The sequence below is a fragment of the Xenopus tropicalis genome, chromosome 6 (genome assembly GCF_000004195.4).
Source record: "Xenopus tropicalis strain Nigerian chromosome 6, UCB_Xtro_10.0, whole genome shotgun sequence".
Classification (NCBI taxonomy): Eukaryota; Metazoa; Chordata; class Amphibia; order Anura; family Pipidae; genus Xenopus; species Xenopus tropicalis.
In genome coordinates, this window is record NC_030682.2 from 96,999,757 (window position 1) to 97,023,963 (window position 24,207).

Genomic DNA, 24,207 nt, shown 5'->3' on the forward strand with positions numbered 1-24,207 from the left:
TGTAAAAGGCTGATGATATCGGTTGACTCGTCGATTGGCCAGGTTAAAAGATTTTGATGGCGCCTGAGCAAAATCTACAGTCAGGGCTGAATCGGCAGAAGGAGGTAGAATTCTTATTGTTTATATCAGACGATTCAGCCCTGAATGTCTGTGGAGGGTGGGAACATACTTTCGTGGACCTTTGGTCACACAAAAGATCGAAAATCGCCACGTGTAACTATACCTGGTGGTCTAGGGGGCCGGCGGGGAAACCTGCCGCTTCCCATGCGGGGACGCCCGCCCTTCGGTTCTGCTATGCACTCACGTCCGTTGCCTTTTCAATTGTGCCGTGCACGCATGCGCACTTGCCTTCTTCCACGCTGCGAATGACGTCACTGTGATGCGAAATTTGAATATTTAAAGCTGATCTTGCAGCATAATCATTGCCCAATGTAGGTCTACCTCCTGATAGTTCCTGGGTGCTTTCTGTATATGATTCTGATCTGTTTTGACCCTTGCCTGTTCTTGACCTATCATGTACTGCTGCCTGAACCGACCTTTGCCCATTATTGATTACTCTTCTGGATTCTGTTTGGTACCGCGCTGTCTGATCGTTGTTGACCCCGGCCTGACCTCTGACTACTCTTTTGGATTCCGTTCTGGTACTGCGCTGTCCGATCATTGTTGATCCCAGCCTGTACTCTGAATATGCTGACTTGTTCCCCTTTCTCCTGTAACACGATTCTGGTTCCATTGCCTGCTCAGAACTCTCTCCTTGGGTCTCTCACTATAAGAACTGGCATCTGAGTAGCGAAGGGCTCCTCCCGACGTGAAAGGCGGCAGTTATAGGCAGAAGTGTGAGCCATGACCAGACCCTTGGCGCCTGTTCTGAGTTTTGGGATGCCAGCCGTGACACTACGTGTATGCCCACCTTAAGAATGGCAAAGCCAGCAGGAGAAAAAAAAATAAGCACCAAGTAGAACATAAAGGGAGGAGTGCATATGGAGTTGTAAGAGGCACTGTAATTATGGCCCTTCAGACTGATTCAGCAGCTTATTTGCCCACTCTCCAATGGGCCTACCTGATGAAATTCAGCCTGGTGTCAATTGAGCAGGTTTGATTTTACCATCAAATGGAGGGGCGCATTCACTGTAAGGCCAAATAGTTGAATTAGCCCAATACTGCCAACCTTAGGTGTGCATACAGACACAGGGAGGAAAAAATCTGCTCCTTTGATGTCCCCACCTTAAACTTAACATTTAACTTACTGGTTTACCCATCAGATCGGCTCGCAAAAAATAAAAGAAAAACCACAATATAGCCACAATATACACATTGGCGCTATGTTTTATATGGGAGAACAGAGTACATAGCAATTACTTGCACCCTAAATGGAAGCGAAAAGCTGCTCTCACTCCTCATACGTAAGGGAGCCACTGTACAATGTAGCCGATAGGAAGCGGCATTTACTTTCATACGGGCCTTAAGTAAACCTCGAAGTTATCCAAACAAAACATAAAACAAAAGCCGGCGTCTGGATATAGCCACGTGTTACTGCCATCCACAACACCCCACCTCCGCCATGGATACGCTGCTCATTTTCAGACATCCTGCCACATTTTAACTTACACAGATTACAAGTTGCCGCCCCTTCGCTAGTCCAACCAATTACAAAGGGTTTGGTAGGCGCTGGGGGCGGAACAGGAAAAGAGACAGTAGTGAGAATACCTAAGCTGTTCCTAGGCACTGACAGGAAGCTGGTACTCCCCGTAACATGACAACGGGAGCTCGGTAGCAACACCGTAAGCAGAAGGTGAGTAGCGCTTCACCAGTGGCTCTGGGTGGTGGCTAGAGTAAGGGGATACTGAGACTGTGCGATACCCTGTCACCTGCAGGAGCAGAGAAGCTGGAATGAACTGATGCAGATGGAAGGTTCAGGCATGCGCAGTACTGCTGAGGTGAATAATAGAAGGGACGTGTGCGCCGGTATCAGGCGAGACTTTGGGTTGTTATGCTGGGCGCATGATGTGCCTGTCCCGCATCCTCTTCCTGAAACCTTTCCAAGCATAGTAATGCAGTGCCACTAATGGGCAACGTGTTGTCTGTTACATTCATTGTAATCATTTCAGTATGAGACTGGTACAGGATTTCATGCATGGAGTAATGGTAATTAATGGTTATTTGCCTTTTGCAAATTACTATGAGCCTGCTGCATTGTCCAGTGGGAATTAGGTATGCACTGATTTCATAATTTTTGGTATTGGCCAAATACCAAGCTAAACCCAAACCCTAAAGGGTAAATTCAGATTTGTAGAAATAAGAAAAAATTGCAGTTCATTTGTTCAGAATTGCAAAGGCACTTGATTTTAATGATGTGGTTCAGCTGAACAGTCAAGAAAAAGTAAATCCTTCAAAAATGCCATAATTTGCCCGGATCCCAGTTTCACTTCTTAAATCTATATAAATCGTAGGAACTTTTGCCATTCAAGTGGCAAAAGTTGAAAATCTGTAAAAATTCAGGGGCCCTGTAGTTTCTCCTGCTGCAAAATTCTAAACTGTTTCTGTACTTAATCCCTGTAAGGCTAAAGATGTTTAGTGATTACCTTATATTATTCAGAAAGAACCAGTAGAGGCACTTTTTATGTAAACACAACGTGACCATTGGAAATGGTAGAACCAATGTCAGCCTGACACATGTAATCTAGTTCCACATATTCCAGCAGTATTTACACACCTTGTGCTAGTGAGTTGGACATCTTAAAAGTTAAGCTGGCGATACATGCGGCAATTTAATTGTAAGAAACAAAGTTTAATATGATTTTCGGCCCGCATATGGGCTCTAAATAATCTTCCTGACAATTTTCATACCATGGCAGTGGTACATTTAGTTGATCGGACAGGTTAGAAAATTAGAATAATAATAATAAGTTCGAATAATAGCTTGTATGTATTGTCTATCTGATGATATTCTTCTTTTCCTGATTTGCTGTTGCCAATACTATTGCAGCTGCTACAATTGCTGTCTGTCAATTAATGGGCAGAACATTTACCTGATTTGTTATTTTTACTACTTTAATCCTACAATTGCAATCTGAATGTTAGTTTTAGATTAGATCATTGCATTAAAAAGTATGATCGTTATCCGAATGTTTGTCGTACAACGACTAAAATCTGAACATGTATGGCCAGCTTAAAACAAAAAATTCTTTGCAATATTGTCCTAAAATTCAAACCTCCCACTGTTGTGTAAATTCTGTGGCAGCATGATATAACTAGATTTTATTGAAATATATTTCTGAGATTTGAGATCTACAGAGCTCATTCATGATATCAGTTTTACTATGTTTAGTCATTTATTATTTGCTATCCAAAGTGGACCCTCTGAGAAATGGCATTCCCTTAGGGCTCTGGCACACAGGGAGATTAGTCGCACCCGCGACAAACTCGCGAGTCTTTTTCGGCGATTTCGGGAAATCGCGCCACCGCGTGTGCCATCCCGCCGGCGACTTACTTGTTCGCCGGTGGGATGGCGGGTCATGACAACTCGGGGAGATTAGTCGCCCGCGAACAGTGAGTTTTGTCGCGGGCGAGGCATTTTCGGCGATTTGCCGAAATCGCGCCGCCGCGTGTGCCATCCCACCGGCGACTTACATGTTCGCCGGTGGGATGGCAACTGACGGCTCTCTGATGGCAACTCGGGGAGATTAGTCGCCCGCGAACAGGGAGATTTGTCGCGGGTGACTAATCTCCCCGTGTGCCAGAGCCCTAATTGAGAGCTTTATGAATATCTAGTTTCTGGATAAGAGATGCCATACCTGTAGTTGTTTTCATTCAGAGTGTGTGCACTACTAGTCACTTTTATTATAAGTCTACTACGGTACTATAAAAATAAGTAAATCTCTGATTGATGGCCGATAGGGACTGCACTGGGGCATTTTTTCTGTGAGTTTTTTGCATGCCAAACATCTTAACCTAAAGTGGTGTTTATAAGTGATGTGTAGGCCAACATTAAACTTGTGGGTCAGCAAACTACTGCTTTAATGGGTCGCAAGCTGAACTCTTCCCATTGTGCCACTGTATCTTCTAAAGCCATCTGCTGGTTGCTTATTAATATACTTGTGCCTGCTTCACCCCACCTTGCGGTCCGGAGCCAAGTTTCTAAAATATCAAGGCTCAGACTAGGTCCAGGTTAGGATTTGGGCCAGTTAGGGACAGGTTCCTTATATGTGTGTGTAGTGCTGGGCGGTATGACCAAAAATTTATATCACGGTATTTTTTTTATTATATCGGTATCACGGTATTTGACGGTATTTTTTTTTCCCCATGCATGATTAGGTGACCACCCCAAACACCCCCCCCATCCCCTTCACATAAATATAACTTACTGGCCAGGCAGCCGCAGGCACCCCCGACAGCTCACAGAGCCTCCTGGCAATTTTTCTTACTATTTCCGGGTTGCGCGCGTGACGTCAGCGCGCACGTAACGTCAGCGCGCACAACCCGGAAATAGTAAGAAAAATTGCCAGGAGGCTCTGTGAGCTGTCGGGGGTGCCTGCGGCATATATATGTATGACTTAATATAAATACAACAAATTCAAATAATATAAGAATAAATTGATATGGACTCTGATCCTAAGGACTCAGAATTAACACCAACGTATTAACATGTTGAGCTCTGTCACTTTAATAGTTCAACCGTTATACAAAAACATAATGTAAAGTGCAAAGACCTCTGACAGTATCCACTTAGGTCAGTGCAGTTTAGCTGAAGTTCCCAAGGCTGGATCTCGGGCACATTTTTATACTCCCGTCTTCCAATTAGTGTCAAAATATCTCTTATCAGCTTATTGCATAGCTTATGCAGACACAATTATGTCGCTGATCTTCCTTCTCATTTAGCTTTCAGGCAGCTGGGTCATCTGGTACCCCGGTCAGGCCAAGAAGGCCTAGAGCTTGTAGGTAAGGCTCTGAGGAAATATTTGTGTAGTCTATTTAGTGGCATTCAATATTTACACTGACCAGCTTATGAACAGTTGTATCTGTAATTTAACAAGACAAACACATTTGCGTGTTTATGCAACACCATTTATTTTCTCAGAATGATTTGCAGTTTGTTATATAGGTTGACACAGATTGTAAGTTCACTGGGAATTCTAACTCCAGCACAGAGCTTACATCCTACTTCATGGTCCTTGCTAGGTAAATATTTAACTGAGGAAGAAGTCAACAATTCAAGGGTTATCCACCTAGTGGCCTGTGGGTCAAATAGAGTATCTAAGAGGTATGGTAAAATAGTGACATATCTTGTATTTTCCTTTGAAATGTGTTTAAGTTGAAATTTACTAAACTGGAATATTTGGAGGTTAAGTTATAAAGATATCCTTATGCACCTGCTCATTGGAAATCGTAATCTTTGCCTTGGGCATGATAAATGTGATAGAATGTGCGCAAGTGCAAAGGAGCCCTGCACTAATGTCATACATCTGCCATGAATAACATACAAGTAAATGTTGCATGTGAATGCCTATGTCTGCCTGTTGTAATTTGCTGTCAGATTCAGTTTTATGTGCTCCATGGCAGAGGCGCAGATGCACAAGTTTTGGGCATGACCAAATACAAACACTGGGTGCAAAATTGTGGGGAAAATTACTCTTTGCACCTGTTTTTTTTTTCTTTTTTAACCTTGACCACATTGACAGATAAGTGTTGTGATTTATAGGAAAGCTGCAGGAATTACATTTATCTAAAGGGGCATAGGTAAACTTTTATCACTGTTTTAAAGCTCTGCTGTCATTATTAATTTCTTTAGAGTAATGGTACGTAAGGCTCTTGGGAGTGGTTTGAGAACTAAGTTCCAAAGTGCCTAGTATTGTGACAAATATTACATGTATTTACTTATGAGCACTATTACCTATGGGCAATAGTTACTTAGGAGGCCTGTGCCTGTTTAGAAGTGCTTTCAGGTGATTAAAATGCACACCGATATGGAGACATTTTGACAAAATGTTTTGGGGCTGTGGGGAATTACCCTTAGAAAGAGCTCAGTTATATTTTTATTACCTGTTTTCCTCTTTAAAGAGATATTAACACCTGAAATTAAACCATTTTTTAAATATATAATTATACTGTCTTTGCATAAGCTTACCAGATTACCTATCTGATCCCCATTGTTCCTCTATGAGGGGGCTGCCATATTTGTGCATCAGTAGTCAGTCAGCATTAGAAGCTATAACTGACAGGCTTGAGAAGGGACAGTCAGATTTAGGAACTCAGCGAAAAAAAGATCAACATGACCTATAGGTAATTTTTTATGTATATTCATATTTTGAAAAGTAGTTGTTTCATGTCAGTATCACTTTAATAATTTTCTAAATAATTTTGTCCTGCCAATGTCCTAATAAATATAGGGTGTAATTTGTCAGTGTTAAGGACCAGCCATTGTAAGATTAATGGCAAGTGTATCATTAATAACAGTGCCTCAGCAGTACATGAGATTGTAAGTGTGAGAATGGTATAACAATTAGTAATAGTGAATAGCACAGATGGAGACAGGACAGGAGACACAGCCATCTGTTCTGTATCTGGGATTTATATGTTCCTAGATTATTCTTGGGGGTGGGTGTGGGGGGCTGCCATTCTAGAAAAATTAGATTAGCCATGGAAATACTTGCGTTCTAAGTCCTGCTGTGTGGAGTTTATCTTTACATTTTCCTGTAATCACTTGTATATAAATTTCCAAAATAAATAAATGCCCATTCTGCTCTGAGCAAAATGCAAATAGCCAAAACGGATGTTGTATTTTATAAGTGTTCTTAAAAAACTGGTTTCCTATTAACTTTTAGAGTAGCTGAACTGAAAAATTAGCCAACTTAAGCTTTAAGGGCTCTGGCACACGGGGAGATTAGTCGCCGCGACAAATCTCCCTGTTCACGGGCGACTAATCTCCCCAAGTTGCCATCACCTGCCATCCCACCGGCGAAAATGTAAGTCGCCAGTGGGATGGCACACGCGGCGGCGCGATTTAGGCAAATCGCCGAAGTTGCCTCGCGAGGCGCCTTACACTTTCGCCGGTGGGATGGCAGGTGATGGCAACTCGGGGAGATTAGTCGCCCGCGAACAGGGAGATTTGTCGCGGGCGACTAATCTCCCCGTGTGCCAGAGCCCTAAAGAATACCTTATATTATTTATGGTACTATAGCTAATGTAAATGAAGCAGACATATGTTTAACAAGTAGCCATATATAATGGGTTTGTTAGGTAAGATTTATTGGGGTTGTGGCCAAAATAAGAAAAATGTTCATAATGCTTCTGTAATAGTATTGGAAAATTCTGAAATTAAAAAGTCTATAATTAAGTTCTCATCAACATGTAAGGCTTTTAAGGACATGTAAACTTTAATTAAAGTATATTATTTACTTCATTTGGCTGTCCTTTGAATCTTTGGGTTGGGAGCTCATTGTGAACTGGTTTGATTATGTTTTTTTTTACTTTGGAACCCATTTAACGGATTACATTTGAAACAGAAAATATAATACAAGTTCTTTGTAGACAAAGTTCACAAAGTAATAGGTTTTTTGGCTTCTGGAGGCAAAAGAAAAAAGCAAATAATTCAAAAACGTAAACAAAAGAAAATAAGACCAATTGATAAGTTGGTAAGAAAGGACATGCTATAATATACTAAATGTTTGCTTACTAAAGACTTACACATTTTATAGAGTTAACGGTTGTAACAGTACATAAGTATTTCACTTGCATAAAATCACTTACTGAAAGTTGTGCATGTAAAAAAAAAAAAAAAAACAATTTGCTCACTATTGAAGCAATATAATGGTATTAGAAATTATTAGTATCATTATTATATATTCTAATATATTATCTAATATTAGAATGCGGCTACCAGTATGGCATATAAAAGAACTCTCCAGTGGCCTTTTACATTTATATGGTCATTGAACTTTGCAGAGACTTGCAAAATCTATATACCCTTAAAAGAGTGGGATATTATTTTATATACACACATACACACACACACGTTGGATATTTGTGTGGGAAAAAGTTAATACGTTCCAGATTTTTATTGCTTATTAAATATAAATATGACTTATTTATTACAATGTGGTGGGTCAGCCATTTCTGTATAATTGTGCATGGGTTTTTGCATCTGGTATAGGTACTGTGTTTGTGTTGGGCTAACCTCTGTTTTCAGTATAAACCCTATCTACCCTGTCTATTCACTGCACACACCAAAAAATCAGATGCAAAGCAGACACAAAATGACCATGTATATGCTCTCTTTATGTCACTAATACCACTGTTTTTACCTCTCTTAAAGGTTTTTACCATGGAATGTGTGATACCTGCAACTAGTCCGGAATGGGCATAGCAGTCCTGAATATCTTGCAGTAGGAAGCTGGACCAGGTTTTTTTTTTGGTTTTTTTTTGCCAACACTGTCAGAAATGGAAAGAGAAGGCCTGGAATGGATTGGAGCTTTTCTGCGCCTGTTGGTTTCTTGGGGTGCTTCTTCTGCAATGATTTTTGGAGGTGTAGTTCCATATATACCCCAATACAGGGATATTAGAAGGACACAGAATGCAGAAGGATTCTCCATTTATGTTTGTCTTATGCTGCTAATAGCCAATATACTGCGAATACTGTTCTGGTAAGAACTAACAGTAAGGGAAATTTCAAGCAGTGTAAAATCATTATTTCAAAGCATTGCTTACTTTTAAAGTGATAATGACACGAAAAAAACTACTTTTTAAAATATGATTCTACATGAAAAGTTACCTATAGGTCATGTTGATTATTCTTTGCTGATAGGGCTGCTTTTGTAAGTAAATGTTACTTGAAGTTCCTAAACCTGACTGTTTTGCTAGCCTGACTGTCCCTTTTTATTCTGTTAGTTAGCTTCTAATTCTAACAGACTAGTGCTGCAAAAATATGGCAATCCACCTCACAGAGGAACATGGGGGGATCTGATAGGTAATGTAAAAGCATTGGACAAATACTTTTATGGCAAAATTATAAATAGTATTCAAAGACAATGTTATGATAGATGTAAAAAAAAAAGGTTTAATTTCTAGTGTCAGTATCACTTTAATGCATAGGCAACCTTTATCTCTCCAAATGTTGCAGAACTACAGTAGCCAGAATACTATCACTCAGTTAGTTGATAGATGGATTCTGTGACTTGTAGTGCTGGAAAATCTGGAGTTCAGAAAGTAATATGTACCTGTACCAGATACAATTAAGCACAGCATGTGGAGGTTAGGCTGCCTTTGAATTACATTACATAGTTATACACATTTTGGTAAAAATAGTTTTATGATTTCTCTCAGTACAGCTCATCAGTATGTTTCATTTCCTGGAACTGCTCTTTACTATTAGCTCTTTCGTTTGGTTTTTGTCACACCCCATTGGTTTCAAAGCATTTTCTTACCTGCTATGCTATATTGTAAATCCGCTGCTTTGTACTGGTATTTCACGTTAGGCTGGGGTTGACAGGAGAGCTAAAATAGCATATAATGGCATTTGGAAATATAGCAATAATTGCTTCTCATGGTAATGCAGAATTTGCAAGCTAAGTTATAAACACTTTTATAGAAGCCAGGGAAACTTCTTTAATTTCCCTGGCTTAATTAGATATGTATGTACATATTCTTTTCCTTATATTTTCATAGACAAATACATAGAAAAATAAATACAAATGTGGTTAATATTTGTTTGATAAAACTTTGGTAAAGTGCCTTGGAGTACACTTGGAGTTGCGTAAGAGGGAATCCATTTCTGCAAAATCTCTTGAAAACAAAATAAAAAATGAACTTTCTTTTATACAGAGATGTGTTTCATATGTACACTATGGGGCACATTTACTTATCCACGAACACTCCGACTGTTCGCTTGATCGATCGGTCCAATCGTATTTTTCACCGATTTTGCGAAAAAAAATCGGATCGGTTTTGCTGCTGTTTACAATCATTCGGTACGAAAATTTTGTGACTTTCGGATTTCCAATACGATATTATCGGGACTAATATGATTTTTTTCGGAAGCAAACTCGTGTTTTGATAAATCTGCCCCAATTTCTGTTTCATGTTGAATTTTGATTTTAGTTTTTTTGTTGTGGCTTCATTTTGAAGTCTAACTAATGAGGGGAGCTGAACTACTTCTGTGGTATGGTCTAAAAACACAATGTGCGCCTACTGCAACTGCAGTAGTGAGTGAGCTCCAAGCTGCGGTAAAGCGGCCTTGCCCACTGCCCTCCTGCTCCATTCAGTCTACTGCTTTTCTATGCAGTTATTTCCTTTAATTAGTGAGCGGAGAGGTTGCCAGTAGACCAGAGAATGAGCAGTACTGGTCTTATTAAAAGCATTATTTTCATATTCTGTGAAGGCAGCAGTCTAAACAGCTACAAGGGACACTTTCAGACTTGTGTAACAAATTGCTGTTTGGTTGCTGAAAGTTATACGCAGGGCACTTTCCTTTAATAAATGTAATTTTACATATATCTATGTTTACCAGCAGCACTGGTAAAAATTGTGGTAAAAAGTTTGATAACAGTTCGGCTGTATAGAATACACTGGTTTGGGTTCATACAGAGAACAATGAACAGGCCAAATGCAATTCATAGTTCTCTACAAAACCGTAGAATGAACTATAAAACTTTTCTTGTATAAAAAAAATGTATTAGTATGCCAAGAAATTTATTTTTTTGTTGGTGCTGGATGAACATATTGAAACTTACCAGTAAAACAATTGTTTCTTTTAACTTTTTTTTTTATTTTTTTTGTTCTTCATCTGTATTTCTTTTTTTTTCTGCCAGGTTTGGACACCACTTTGAATCACCTCTCCTTTGGCAAAGTATTATAATGATTGTTACAATGCTGCTTATGTTAAAGCTGTGTACAGAAGTGCGTGTGGCAAATGAGCTGAACCCAAAGCGCCGATCATTCACAGGTTTGTAACATGTCACAAAACAGACAAATACTTCTCAATGAGAACTGACCCTCCTTGGCTAATTAGTCAACTCCTTAATTAAGATAATTGGTCTTCATGGCATACTTTTGAGGCAAACTAGTTGTCTGCGGTTGACAACTAGTTGTTAGTTACTAAAAATCTTTAAACCCACTGCAACAGCTAAACTTTTTATTAATAGATCCCAACTCAGGAGACATGATAGCGTCTTCATTGTTTTCACAATGTGTAGATTTATTGGGTTACTTTTTTCACCAAGCTCTGCAGGCTCTCTTTCATATGAGTCATTGACAGCACTGTTTCAGGCTTCTTTATTCATTGCTCAAAATCCCTATGATGTGTGCTGAGTGGAGTCCTTGCAATTGGCAGCAGAAGCAGTTTTTTCCACAAAGTGTTGGACTAGCTAAAGGAGAAGGAAAGGTAAAAAGTAAGTAAGCTTTATCAGAAAGGTCTGTGTAAATACAACCATAAGAACTCACAGAAATGCTGAACTGAGTCTTCTATCAAAAGAAACACAGGATTTCTTGTCTCATTTTTTGTAAACATGTTACAAAAAACTTGCAGGGTTGTTTTATATGGTTAGTAGCACTGACATGTAACGTAAAATTTTTTCAAATGCTGTTTACTTTTTAAGAACCTATTGCTACTTATTTTTAAATTCGGGTAACTTTAAAATATGATTGAAGATGGGGTATATAAAATGATTATGATTTGTTTTCATCTATGTTTTACTATGTCTGATGGCTTTTTGCGAGTGGTAACACATTAATCCAAATTGGTGGAAAAAACCATATCGTGTTTATTTAATTTTAGTTTATTTAAATTCCTTATCCAGAAAACCCTTGGTCCTAAGTGTTCTGGATAATAGCCCCTAAACCTGTATTTGTTTGCACAGCTTGCACATATATAGAGATGCAATGGCTGTTGTCTTACATGACAACAAACTTTTCCATGTCCCAAATTGTCACAAATAGGTTAAAAATCTGTTCTACAGATGTAATCATCTTGCTGACTAAAACAGTTTGTCTTCCATTTTTGTAAATATGCTTCTTCAGAAAAATATATGTGATAAATTAAAAGCCATTGGACAAAGGTAGTGAAATCTTGTGATCGTGCATAAACTGTGTCCTTGAAATGGGCAACTTCTTTATTGAGGTGGTAAAGCTGTTCAAGATGCAACTGAGAGAGAAATATTTAAATTTTTTTGTCATTATGAAACAAATTTTAATTAATATTGATGTTGCTATGATGTAATTGTACATGTTGTGAATCTATGGTCATGCACTCTGCTGTTCTCCGTTTTATTCATTGCATGAGAAACTTTGAGCTATGGAGCCCAGCAGAGCTGCATCAGGAGATGACTTAGCCACACATGCAGTTGTTGTACTTTAGCATACATAACACACTTGTTATTGGGTCTACTTTAGTTTAGGCTGCAGTTACCTATCATATAGGTATATAGTATACCTATTACCTATTAGCAGTAGTTCCCAAACCGTGTGGCTGATTCCTCTGGGGATACCTGGAGCAGTGGCAAGTCCACTTAGGATGAGATATCTAAAGGATGTCTATTTGCTTTCATAGTTATATCTAAAAGTCCATCTTAAAGGTAATTTATGGTGATATTCAGTGTGAACATATTTGCTATTCTAGATATACTGGAACTTTGGTTAGACTACTGATGCATCAATGTTTCATTCTGTAAAATTTTATGAGCTAAGGGGAGCCTTGAAAAAAGATGGACCTCCAAACTAAAACCAAAATAGTATAAAAACCACTGCTTTAGACTGATGTTGCATTCTTGAGGCAAATATTTACAATTGGAAAAAGCCTTGGGTTCTGCCAAATGTCACCCCTGGCAGTAAAGTATGTACCTACCATGAAACAATACTGTTCTAAATTTTGAACAGCATTGCACTTGGGGAAAAATAAAAATACAGAGCATTTTCAGCATCATTGGCTAAAAGCTGGCTTTTCACACTACTGTTCTCAGCCCAGAACCAAAGTGATGCTCCAAGAAGCAAATTGCGATGTGGTTCTTTTTTTACAGAAGTACCCAGGACCAGTTCAGATTCAGCAAAAAGAAACACCACCCCAGGGTCTCAAATATTCCGTTACAATCACTTGGATGCCTAACATTTGGCACCCTTTCTGTTTTAAACCTTTCCTTCTACTTTAAGGATCATTTGAAAAGGAGGATTTTTTTATCCCGATTTAAATAAATAAGGCAATTCTTAGTTTGATATTCTTTCCCTTTAAGTAGGACACATCTGATTTTCTCTAAGAATTGCAGTAAGGTATTTTAAATGTAGCTTTGCTTGCAGAAAATATTTTATTTGGCTTTATTTCTTTAATGCTTGCCACATAAAACCCATACTGGTTTTGCATAATTTTTGCTCTACAGTTTACTCAATGACAGGAAAAAGCTCTCTGTGCTATCTTTTAGACAATATTCTTGTACTTTTCAAATAATATGCTGAGAAAAACAGGAGCTGGCAGTGGTGGCAAAGTATTTTAATCCTACAAATTATAGGAATAGTTTAACTTCTGTAATATGCAGTGCACCACTGTTGAACTATTGTGATATCCTGCACAGGGCAGGGATTAACCGTACTCAGTAGTATTCCCAACAGTTTAGGCTGAGTTTTGCATGATGTATGCAGATATTCTGTGCAAAACACACCTATGTGGTTTAGAATATAAATGTGTGTGATGCAAATCTGCTTAGTTTGTGCCCCAAAAAGTGCATTCTCCACATCTGAAACTGCACTGTGACATTAGCTTTAAAGAAGAAGGAAAGCTTTATCAGAAAGGTCTATGTAAATACAGCCATAAACACTTACAGTAATGCTGCTCTGAGTCTTCTATCAAAAGAAAGACAGGATTTCTTGTCTCTTTTTTTGTAAACATGGTGTTCTAGTGTCTGACTTCCTCTCTCAGAAACATCCTTAATTCCCTGGGCCAGGGTCTGCACAGTTCTCTTCTCTCTCCCCTCTCCTTCTCCCCCTCCCACTAGAATGCTAAGAATTCCCTCCCCCCTCCCTTAGGAATGTGTGATCTCAACTATAACAGCTAGACTGCAGGCAGAAAGCTACTTAAAATGGCAGCTGCTATCTTAAACAAATGGAGAAAGCTTCTAAAGCTGTTTACTCAGGTATGGTAATGGTTTCTGTAGAATAAATATATTGTTCTAGGTGGCACTAATGTGGCAAATCTATTGGCAGTAAAATGCCAAAATGACTTTTCTTCTCCTTTTTAAAGTATAGTGAACAGAAGTGCACAGTGTTTGGGGGCTATGATATCTTTAGCCTTCACCAGTTGCTTCTTATTCCCAGTGCAGGAACGGGTAGATGAAAGCAGCCTGATATTAGACTTCATGGATTTATCATACATTTCTCTTTTTTTAAAGGCCCAGTGTGCCATTTTCTAAATACTTAAAAAATGTACAATGTATTATTTACTTAGTTTGCTTTATTTTTACATTTTGTCAGTCCAGTATTACCACAGCTGACCATGTTGTCTTTATTTTTGAGATGACTTTTTTCTTTCGAAATCTGAGACTTTGAAAACCAGATGCTTTGCTTCTAGTTTAAATGCCTGTGTATACTGTATTTTCTTTTTCTACTCGCGAACATTTCTTTGCTGTGAGCTGTTGGTGCCTTATTCAGAATAACTCTCTCCTGTTTGTTTTTGCTCACTTTCATGTTACTCATCAAGGTCTGTTAGTGACCGTTTAGTGAACTGTTTGCACTGTGACCATAAATCTCTATACCTGATGTTGCCGAACACCCACAACTTTTTTAGTCCCACATACTTGTTTGTACCTACAGTTTGGTTCTAGATTTGATTTGAATTGCTTATATGTGTATTCAATTGCTTTGTGAATATAAGTAAGTAAGTAAGTTAGACAGTTCTTAAGTTTTTACAGAATGATAATGGGAACACAAGGCCCTGCTTACAAAAGCAGGATAAATGTAACTATTTTTAGATTGTAAGCTCCTTAGGCCAGTGTTCTTGTGTCATTTGTATTTTTTATGTTTATTGTATACAATTTATTGTACAGTGCTGCTGAACATATTATCCAGCTAGACAAGGTAGTTTTTTATTTTTATAAATCTCACAGATTATAAAATCACATATAAGTGTCAATAAAAAGGATTGCAGCAGCTCTTACCTTGTTGCTCAGGTGTATACCAATGCTTTCTGAAATCCTGGGTGCATTTACAAAGTATAACTGTCCTACATCAAAGCACTGGCCTGTGTTCTCCAATCCTTGTTTCCTAAAAGTTTTTATTGAAAATTGATATTATTATGGGATGCTCATTTATGTATATGTGTTTTAATTGCTTCCATATATTTATCATGTGTCAAGCATAATGATGTACTGTTAGTCGGTAAAATCAGTCTATTGTAAATCTATCGACTGACGAATTAGGGGATTTATGGCTTTTAGAAACACTGATAAGAACGAATTGGATTAGGATTCAATTGACACTAAAGTAACCTTGTTTTTTGTCAATAAAATTGAACAGAAAATTCTTCAGGTGACTGCAGGAAAGTCTTTTCTGTTGCTGGTACAATATATTTCTTTAATTGGGTAATATGCTTGAAAATTTGAAGTTAGTCACACATAATGTACAAGGCTTTAACTCACCCAATAAATGAGCTAAGGCTTTTAAGTATTACCATTATACCAGACATGGTATTTGTGCATGCCGTGCACTTCCCCAAGTCATCATATCCCTATCTAGGCATTACCTAACTGTAGCCAATTACCCAATAATAGCCCAACAAAAACAAAGAGAGTAGCTACAGTATCTGTTTTTAAAAAAGGTCTCCCTTTTACCACAGAACAAGAAATGAGCGAACCTGAATATTATTATGAAGGGAAAAATCCGAAAATGTAATATAACATTAGCCTCCTACTATGCACCAAATGTTAACCAAGTGGCCTTGTTAGAGGATCTTTTAACTCTACACTCTACAGAGGCTTGGGGAACTATTATCATGGCAGGCAACTCTAACATCTGTTTAGATCCTGACCTTGACAGATCAAAAATAGGTGCACCTGCCCTAGACTCTTCTTTGTGCTCCCATAAACAGTTAGTGAATTTGAAACAACATTTAGCCTCATTGTTCTTGATCAATGTTTGGCGAAAGTTAAATCCCACTACAAAAGATTACACATTCTATTCCAATCCACACTTCACCTATTTCCGCATTAACCACTTCCTAATTTCACAAATTTTGCAAAAATTCTTACTGTACCCTGGTCAAATCATTTCCCAGTCCCACTAACAGTTACTAATCTCTGGGATAAACTGACTACTTGTACATGGAGAACAAACAAGGTTTTCCTGAAATTTCCCGACACCAAAGATGAGATTACTCAAAATCTTTGGCACTATATCAGGTCTAACAATTAACCATGGGAAATCCCAGGCTTTGATCAATACATTGCCACAACACACCTTGATGCTTTTGGGGCTGTGGAGAGGAGGGCACGGTCGTACATATATGGTGGCACTGCCCTAGAGTAATTAGGTTATGGTCAAGGGTACATGCCCTGATCCAGTCAGTGACTACTGTTAACTTAAAAGAAAGACATTAAGGAAGCATTGCTTCCTAAAATAATAGTGAATATTGATCATTATACTAGAATCCTTATTACTCATATAGTCACTGCAGCTAAAATAAGCATAGCAAAGTCATGGAAGTCTCCTCTACTTCCTATACCACTTGTCAAGAACATACTCAACTGGATAATGATTAATGAAGAATTGACCAGCATCATACACAATAAACAGGCGACATTTCAGGAACATGGGAGCAATAGACTCAATATCTTGCCCCGCAGGAATGGTCACTGTGCCCTTCTTTTCAGATAACAGCTTAAAGATTACTCCGATCAGAACATACTTCAAGGAATAATGTCCTTGTACTCTCTTGCTCTTACAATGGAGACCGTTGTCCCACCCCCTACCCCTACCCTCATTTAGGGTGAATAGATACTGTGTCATTATGTATATATTTTAAAAATCCTTTGGACACCAATCAACACTGGGGTTTCGATATTCACCATGTGAGTTTTTGTCGTATAAACACAGAAATTAAACATTTTTAACCCTTTTCATAGCCAAATACCAAACAAAATCCTAATATGCAAATTAGGATTCAGTTTGGTATTCAGCTGAATTCAGGGTTAGGCCAAATCCCAAAATAGTGGATTTGGTGCATCCCTAATTAAAAGTTCCTTTCTTTGGCGAAAGACAAGTGCTAAGGAACCTGTGGAATTGCAAATGTCAACGCACACTATTCCTTGCTTGGCTAGCTAAGATATCTTTCTACCACTGCTGTAGCAGTGTGAATGTAGAAAGCAAAACATGCCCCAGATAGGTGACAGTAAGATATACATTATTTCAGCATGGCCAATAAAATACAGTATAATTCACCATATGTTACGCCGGATTCTGTGGTTTTGCACATTTTCTAAACAAAGCAAATAATTGACCTCATCTTTATTACCTTTATTTGAATGTCTGCTTAACATACTCAGAAAAGCCAGTCAACTTTGCAGAACTATCCTCATCAAACTATGCTTATTACTTCTAATAATTAGTTTCTGCCAGAGGTGTTTTTCTTCTATGCACCACATTATAGATGTTTATAAACACAGTGCACTGTGAAACCATCTACTTCTAGCAATGGGCTGTCTATCCATCATTTGAGCGTGGCTCTTCTAGGAAAGAAAGTTGTGCAAATAATAGTTAGGAAATGGTATCTCTGATTTTTGTACACTTTATATCAACCTTCTGTTTTCTTCTTCTTTTTTCTTGTTAATATTTTTTGTAGCCTCAGATAGTAAGGATGAAGAATTCAAAACTCATCCCAAGAGATGCTTTCTGGGTATGTACCCTTCCCACTCACCTTGCATGAGGTCTGTGTCCATCTTGTCACCCAGTGTGCCCTACTCCTTTATGTGCTTTGCATTTTTTGCAGTTGTACATGATTATTAGAATTTAATTTTCTTTTTTCCCCCCACAAACCATAAACATTAATATTTGGATTGATTTTTCTGCATGTGGGATTATGTGTGCATACGCACTGAATGTAATTTCTTATGTACCAGTATTAGATCATGCTAGAATGAACAAAGGAAACCTAAGGGGCAGATTTATAACAATGGGAGATTAGAGCGTTCTATTCATTTCTATGGGGTTTTAAGAAGCGTATTTATCAAATGGTGAACTCTAACATTCACCTACTTATAAATATGCTTCTAAAAATCCCATAGGACTGAATAGAAAATGGGTGAGTTTTTCTGTGGTGAGCTGTAATCTCACATTTTGATTAATCTGCCTCAGTGTGATTTATGCCTGATCTGAATAAACCTGGTTCCTTGTTATTTGTGCCTTTGTGCTTACTGAAATTATGTAATATATTTAAAAACAATTATGCAGCAGCAAACTCCTCGCCTAACCACTTGCCTTTCCAATGGTTTATAACAGCACAAGAACAATGATTTTTTTACAGTGACTGCTATGTATTAGATAGCACTCATATGATTTAGAGCTGGTAGCAATGGTTCTTATTTATGAGTCTCCTGATATCTGTAAATAACTTTGGGGGATCTTCGTGGAAAGCTTTGTTGTAGAAAATTAATGTTTTATGGGTAGGCTTATATCTCTTTTTAAAAAAATGTATTTGGCTTAACTTGCAAACTGGAGAAGGTTTCTTTTATTATTACAAAAAGGGGCTGATTTACTAAAATTAGTTTTTTTCTGGCCTTTAAAGTCATATATACTCGACATGGTATAAATTTGAATTAAACTCTGTCAATGTTGTATTTCTAAAATGTCACAATAATTACTGTTATTGTTCATACAAAAATTTTCAAAAATCACAATTTTCAAGCCGAAAGGATCATTAAACTTGAAAAATTTGAGTATTTTTCCAAAACAGGAATTTCCCAAGCAGCCATTTTGGGAGCATTGGCGCTTGGGTTCCATCTGCCTTGGCCTAATCTTTGTCTGCATTTTTATTGCACCTATGGCCTGGGTAAGATGTATGTGATTACAGCCTGTCTACCCTTGTTTCTAGCTATTCATTTTATTTCTCTGTGTGTCAGGTGCACGGCTATGTACATGGCCCTAGCTGGCATATAGGTTTTGAAATGTAAAGTCAAAAGTCAATGTAGCAGTAGCCTGCTAGAGGGCTGTAGATCAAAGGCCCCACACACACCCTATAGCTGTGTCTTGCCATTTGGACACCCTAATTGTTAAAGTACTTTTTTCCCCTTTCGCAATAAAACTGCATGATTTTAATCAGTCCATAAGAGGGCAGTACCTGCACAACTTTTGTTTGTCGACAGTGTTGGTACATTAGTAGCTTCTTATGCTGTAACCTTATGCAACGTTTAATAATTTGTGAAGAATAGAAAAAAGCAAACATAATTAATCACTTCTTGTGATTTATCTGGTTGTGCAGATTGCAGTAATACTTCTTTTAAAACTGCATTTTACCTGTACTAGTATCCCTAGGCCTTGACTATACTCTGTTATCACATGAAAACGTAATTTCTTTTGGGATTGTTTACATTAAAATGCACTTGCTTGCATTTGGCAGTAGTCATGAGGAGTGATGCTTGTCTTCAGTGTTAATAAATACACTCCTTAACATCACGCCCTATATTTTTTTTTTCTCCAGCATGAGGTGTAGAGGGCAGCCAACCTCAGGGAAGTGGTCTCTGCATGATCACTAAGGAACTGATATATTTAAAATAACACAATTCAAAATCAAGTCCTTTTGAATTAAAAAAACCTCTACAAGTCTTATAGTCAGGGATATTTGGATCTGTGAATCATTTGCTTTGCCTACTCATTTCAAGACTGCAGTGTGTTCTTTAAGGAAATCTGCTGATGAGAGAGGATGGTCCTGAGTCGGGTAGGCAAAGGTTTTAAACAACTGCAAGGTTACTTCTAACATTTTTTTATTTAATTTTTTTTTATAACAAATGAAATCATTTACTATGTAAATGTGGTACTAATTGTATAAACAGTGCTTTAAACTCTATAGAAGTGTTTGACTATACTATTCTGTATAGGTCTTTTGCATTCTCTTTGATGTACAGTAGCCATGTGATACACCTTGCTTCCCCTCAGACTCTTCTTTGGTATTAGTAGGCTCACTATCTTCTGATGGGCCAGCTTGGTGATGTATAGGCTGTTACAAGTATGCTTCATTTACTGAAATCTGAGTGCTACATAGTTTTTGCTTATGGGCATCATTTCTAATGAACTGTTGGCATATTTATGTATTAAAAAGTACTTTTTCATATAAGAACAGCTTACATACTAGAAATAACATCCATATGAAGGATAAGTTGTAACCAAGCTCCAGAAGATTTCCATCAGTTTTATGCAGTCGGTAGACTCGACAGCCACAGGATGGAGCTCTCCATTCTTGAGCCAGAGGCAAGCATAAGATGCAGTATTTCAGTCATTAAATATGAAATATTAGGATTTCTAGTGGTCGGACTTCCTAATTTACAGAAACATTTTGTTCCCCTGGCAAAGACACTTGTTTGATGGCATAGAAGGATGGTAAGGACAGCTCTGGCAGCCATATATTGTGTTCTGTTATTACTTCTTGCGTATGGCCAGTATATCTGCATTTGTAATGTTGTCAATAATGGCTAGTTGAGCTATAATCCTTCCTCTGGAAACTGTGTTGGCTTTCCTGGGATTGTAAAAGTATTAACCCTGCAAATGCATTGCCCCACTGCCTCTATATCAGATGTCACAAACTGGAAACTAATAGTTCTCAATGTTGCCCTCACACTCACCAATTTGTTGCTATTTGAAATACTTTTATAAACAGATCCTTTTATAAACAGAAATGAGGTTTGTTTCATTCCAGTAGGAATGTGGTAGTAGTAAAGTAAGTAAGCAGCAGGAAGTGTCCCATTAAACCATTTTCATGTAGAATAATCTTCTTCATTACTTAGGAGGTCAAGCACCACTTAATCCTCGGATATGGGGACTTATGTATGTTGGATTTATTAGTAAGAGGATTTGGAGCATAAAATACTGTATCTGTTCCTTCTGAATGAGAGATTGTCAAGGAAACAAGTCTTTTTTTTGTTTACACCAGGGGCATACAATGTCTAAACATATGTAATCTGCATTATTCACAAAAGCTAATTGGTCAGAGCAATCTTACTACATATATCAGGGGGCAATCAATGGGCAGGTAAAGGCATATCACAACTCTGTAGTCTGATGGATAAGACATTTAAATCAAGAAAAATAATCTTTACCTTGGAAATCCAATGATAGAGTCTGATTATGGAGGGTGCTTGAGAAATGGCATTTACACTAGTGGTTTCAAGTTTTTTTTTGTTTGTTTGTTTTATGCCTCCAAGTTTTCCCATATATCTCTTTTCCATTGGTTGTTATCCTGTACAGATAAAGGATCTGTTATCTGAAAAACCCTTTATCCAAAATGCTTAGAATTACAGGAAGACCATCTCCCATAAACTCAATTTTATTTAAATAATTCAATTTTTTTAAATATATTTCCTTTTTCCCTATAATAATAAAACAGTACCTTGTACTTGTTCCCAACTAAGATACAATTAATCCTTATTGGAGGCAAAACAATTCTTTTGGGTTTATTTACTGTTTTAATTATTTTTTTGCAAACTTAAGGTATGGAGATCCAAATTAGGGAAAGATCACTAATTCAGAAAACCCCAAATCCCAAGCATTCTATCTGTACTATAAGAGCTCTGGCACATGCAATGTTTTCCACCACTAGTACTTGTGTTGTTAAAAAAACAGCTACTTGGCCCCAGTAATTTCCCTTTTTTCATGAATTAGAAGTGCACCAAGTCTCTTGACAGTCACTACTAGAACTGCTAGCTGCTGCAATGGGGCTATTTGGGCCCCTGTGTTATTGAAATGCATGGGCCTATTTTGAATCCCAGTCCAGACTAGCACACCAGTATGTGTTTAGGAGCATTTTTAGTGGGTGCCAATCCATCAGTGGTTGCATAGTGGTGATCAAATTGCCATGTTTCATAGACTTAAGAAGTGGTTTTCTAAATCATACTGTGATAAAGAACAAGTAGTGCACAATGGGGCCGATTCTCTAAAGGTCGATAAAACGTGCGCTATTTATAGCATGCGTTAAAAAATTTTTGCGACTTAACGCTCAATTCACTAGAAGGACATGTGTCATAATTAACTTAACTTAATTAAATTAACTTACTGTATATACTCGAGTATAAGCCTAGTTTTTCAGCACCAAAAATGTGCCAAAAAAGTCACCCTCGGCTTATACTTGAGTTGGGTGCCATGGGCCCCTCCAGACTAGCACCCGCTGTCCCTTGTGTGCAAATGAGGCCCCCCACAACCAGACCCTCCAGTGCCCTGGCTGCTCCCAAATTCATCTTCATCTGCCATCCTCACCTGTCCCATTCTGCACTACACATTGCACTTTATATTCTATATAAACTATATATAGTTTTGAAGGATTTTAATTCTTTGCGTTTAAATAAATATTTAAAAACATATACCCCACTCATTTAATGTCATTTTATTGGTATTTATTTTGATTATTGAAACTTAGCAGTAGCTGCTGTATTTCTCACCCTAGGCTTATACTCGAGTCAATAAGTTTTTCCAGTTTTCTTAGGTAAAATTAGGTACCTCGGCTTATATTCGGATCGGCTTATACTCGAGTATATACGGTAAATAAATTAACTTGTGATGAGTGATTTTCTTGTGTTATTTCCCGCCGTGTGCGTTATTTTCCTGTCATGCGCGATATGTTTCGCTGCATGCGTTATTTAGCATACGATATTACGCACGTAACCATTGCTTTCTGAAAACTACTGGTCTGATTTTCTTTAAGTATCGCCTGCCCCAAGTAGGTGTTAATATTCGCACAGATTAATGCGATATTTTGCGCGTTTAACGCTTCATATGCTTTTATGAATCATGCGTTAGTACTATTTCTATTCGCTAATTAACGTAATGCATTAGAAATAATGCTTAGCGCTGATGCTTTTTTGCGCAATGACTTTGATGAATCGATACTTATTTATCGCATTCTTTTTAAAGCAAAAAACATGCAATAAGCGTTATCGACCTTTAGTGAATCGCCCCCTATGCATCTTGTGCCACAGATGTCTGTTTCAGTGCAGCACACTATTATTAGTATTAATAATATTGCAGATCTGTTGTGCCCATATAAGTCTGTACAGTGCTCGACCCATGCTGTAGCTGTATAGAAAATAAGGAGAAAGCAAAACAATAGTTTGCTTAAAAAACTGGATTTTTCTGTCTGCATCGCACTGCGTTGAATGGCACTGCTTGAAATGAGGAAATATGAAGATATTTAAAGGTACATTTTATATGTATTTATGTATAATTTGGTACTTTGTGCTAGCATTATTTTATCTGTGGTTGTTTTATCCATGCACTTATGTACCCAGTGTGTGCATTTATTTAATGTTCTGATGGCATACTGTTTCCATTACAGTTAATTGAAATGCTGTTTCCCATTAAGCCTTCTTTCTGCTGTATGCGTCAACAGTTACTACTCTTTCTCAAAGGGATATTATAACTTTTTTTTTTTTAAAAAGTATTCTTCATGTAATAAAAGCAAAAATGGTAAAACTAACAAAAAACTCATCTGAGAGAATGGCACTACTGTAATTTCAAGCAACGGTAGCCTGAAAGCGACTGCACCAGCTTTTGTCAAAGAGAACAATGGCGAGCGGTTTATCACCTAGTTTTTAGAAAGGAGAGAATACTGTTGGAAGAATGTCTGTGTATACTTGCTCTTAATTTACTGAAGCTCACAGTATAGGTGTCATTATATATAATGGCTTAGTTTTACTCTTGTGTTTTATCATTGCGGCTATCTTGACTTTCTCGGGTATATTTATCATGCTGTGTAAAAAGTTGAGTGAAGCATTACCTGTGATGTTGCCCAGGGCAACCAATCAGCAATTAGATTTCAACAGTTAGAAAATCAAAGCAAAGCATCTGATTGGCTGCTATAAACAACATCACCGGTGATGTTTTACTCCACTTTTTACACAGCATGATAAATATACCCCAAGTGTTTTTCACTAGGCTTTCTATTCCACTTGACCTTCCTGTGCAAAATAGGCCCTGCAGTTTAACTACACAGAAACCCAAACGATTTCCACATCAGCCCCTCTGGCATTTTCCAGAATCCAC

General features: G+C 37.8%; 1 protein-coding gene across 6 annotated transcripts in view; it reads left to right on the forward strand.

Moving 5' to 3' along the window:
- Positions 1-850: 850 nt before the first annotated feature.
- slc66a2.1 (solute carrier family 66 member 2, gene 1) overlaps positions 851-24,207 on the forward strand; it is a 69,984-nt gene continuing 46,627 nt past the window's right edge. Inside the window, exons 1-5 of one of the 6 annotated variants that reach the window (XM_018094673.2) lie at positions 851-1,792; positions 1,875-2,145; positions 8,312-8,639; positions 10,803-10,936; positions 17,807-17,860. In XM_018094673.2, the coding sequence (XP_017950162.1) occupies positions 8,437-8,639; positions 10,803-10,936; positions 17,807-17,860 (391 nt within the window). In that variant the 5' untranslated portion in view covers positions 851-1,792; positions 1,875-2,145; positions 8,312-8,436. 6 annotated transcript variants of the gene reach the window in all.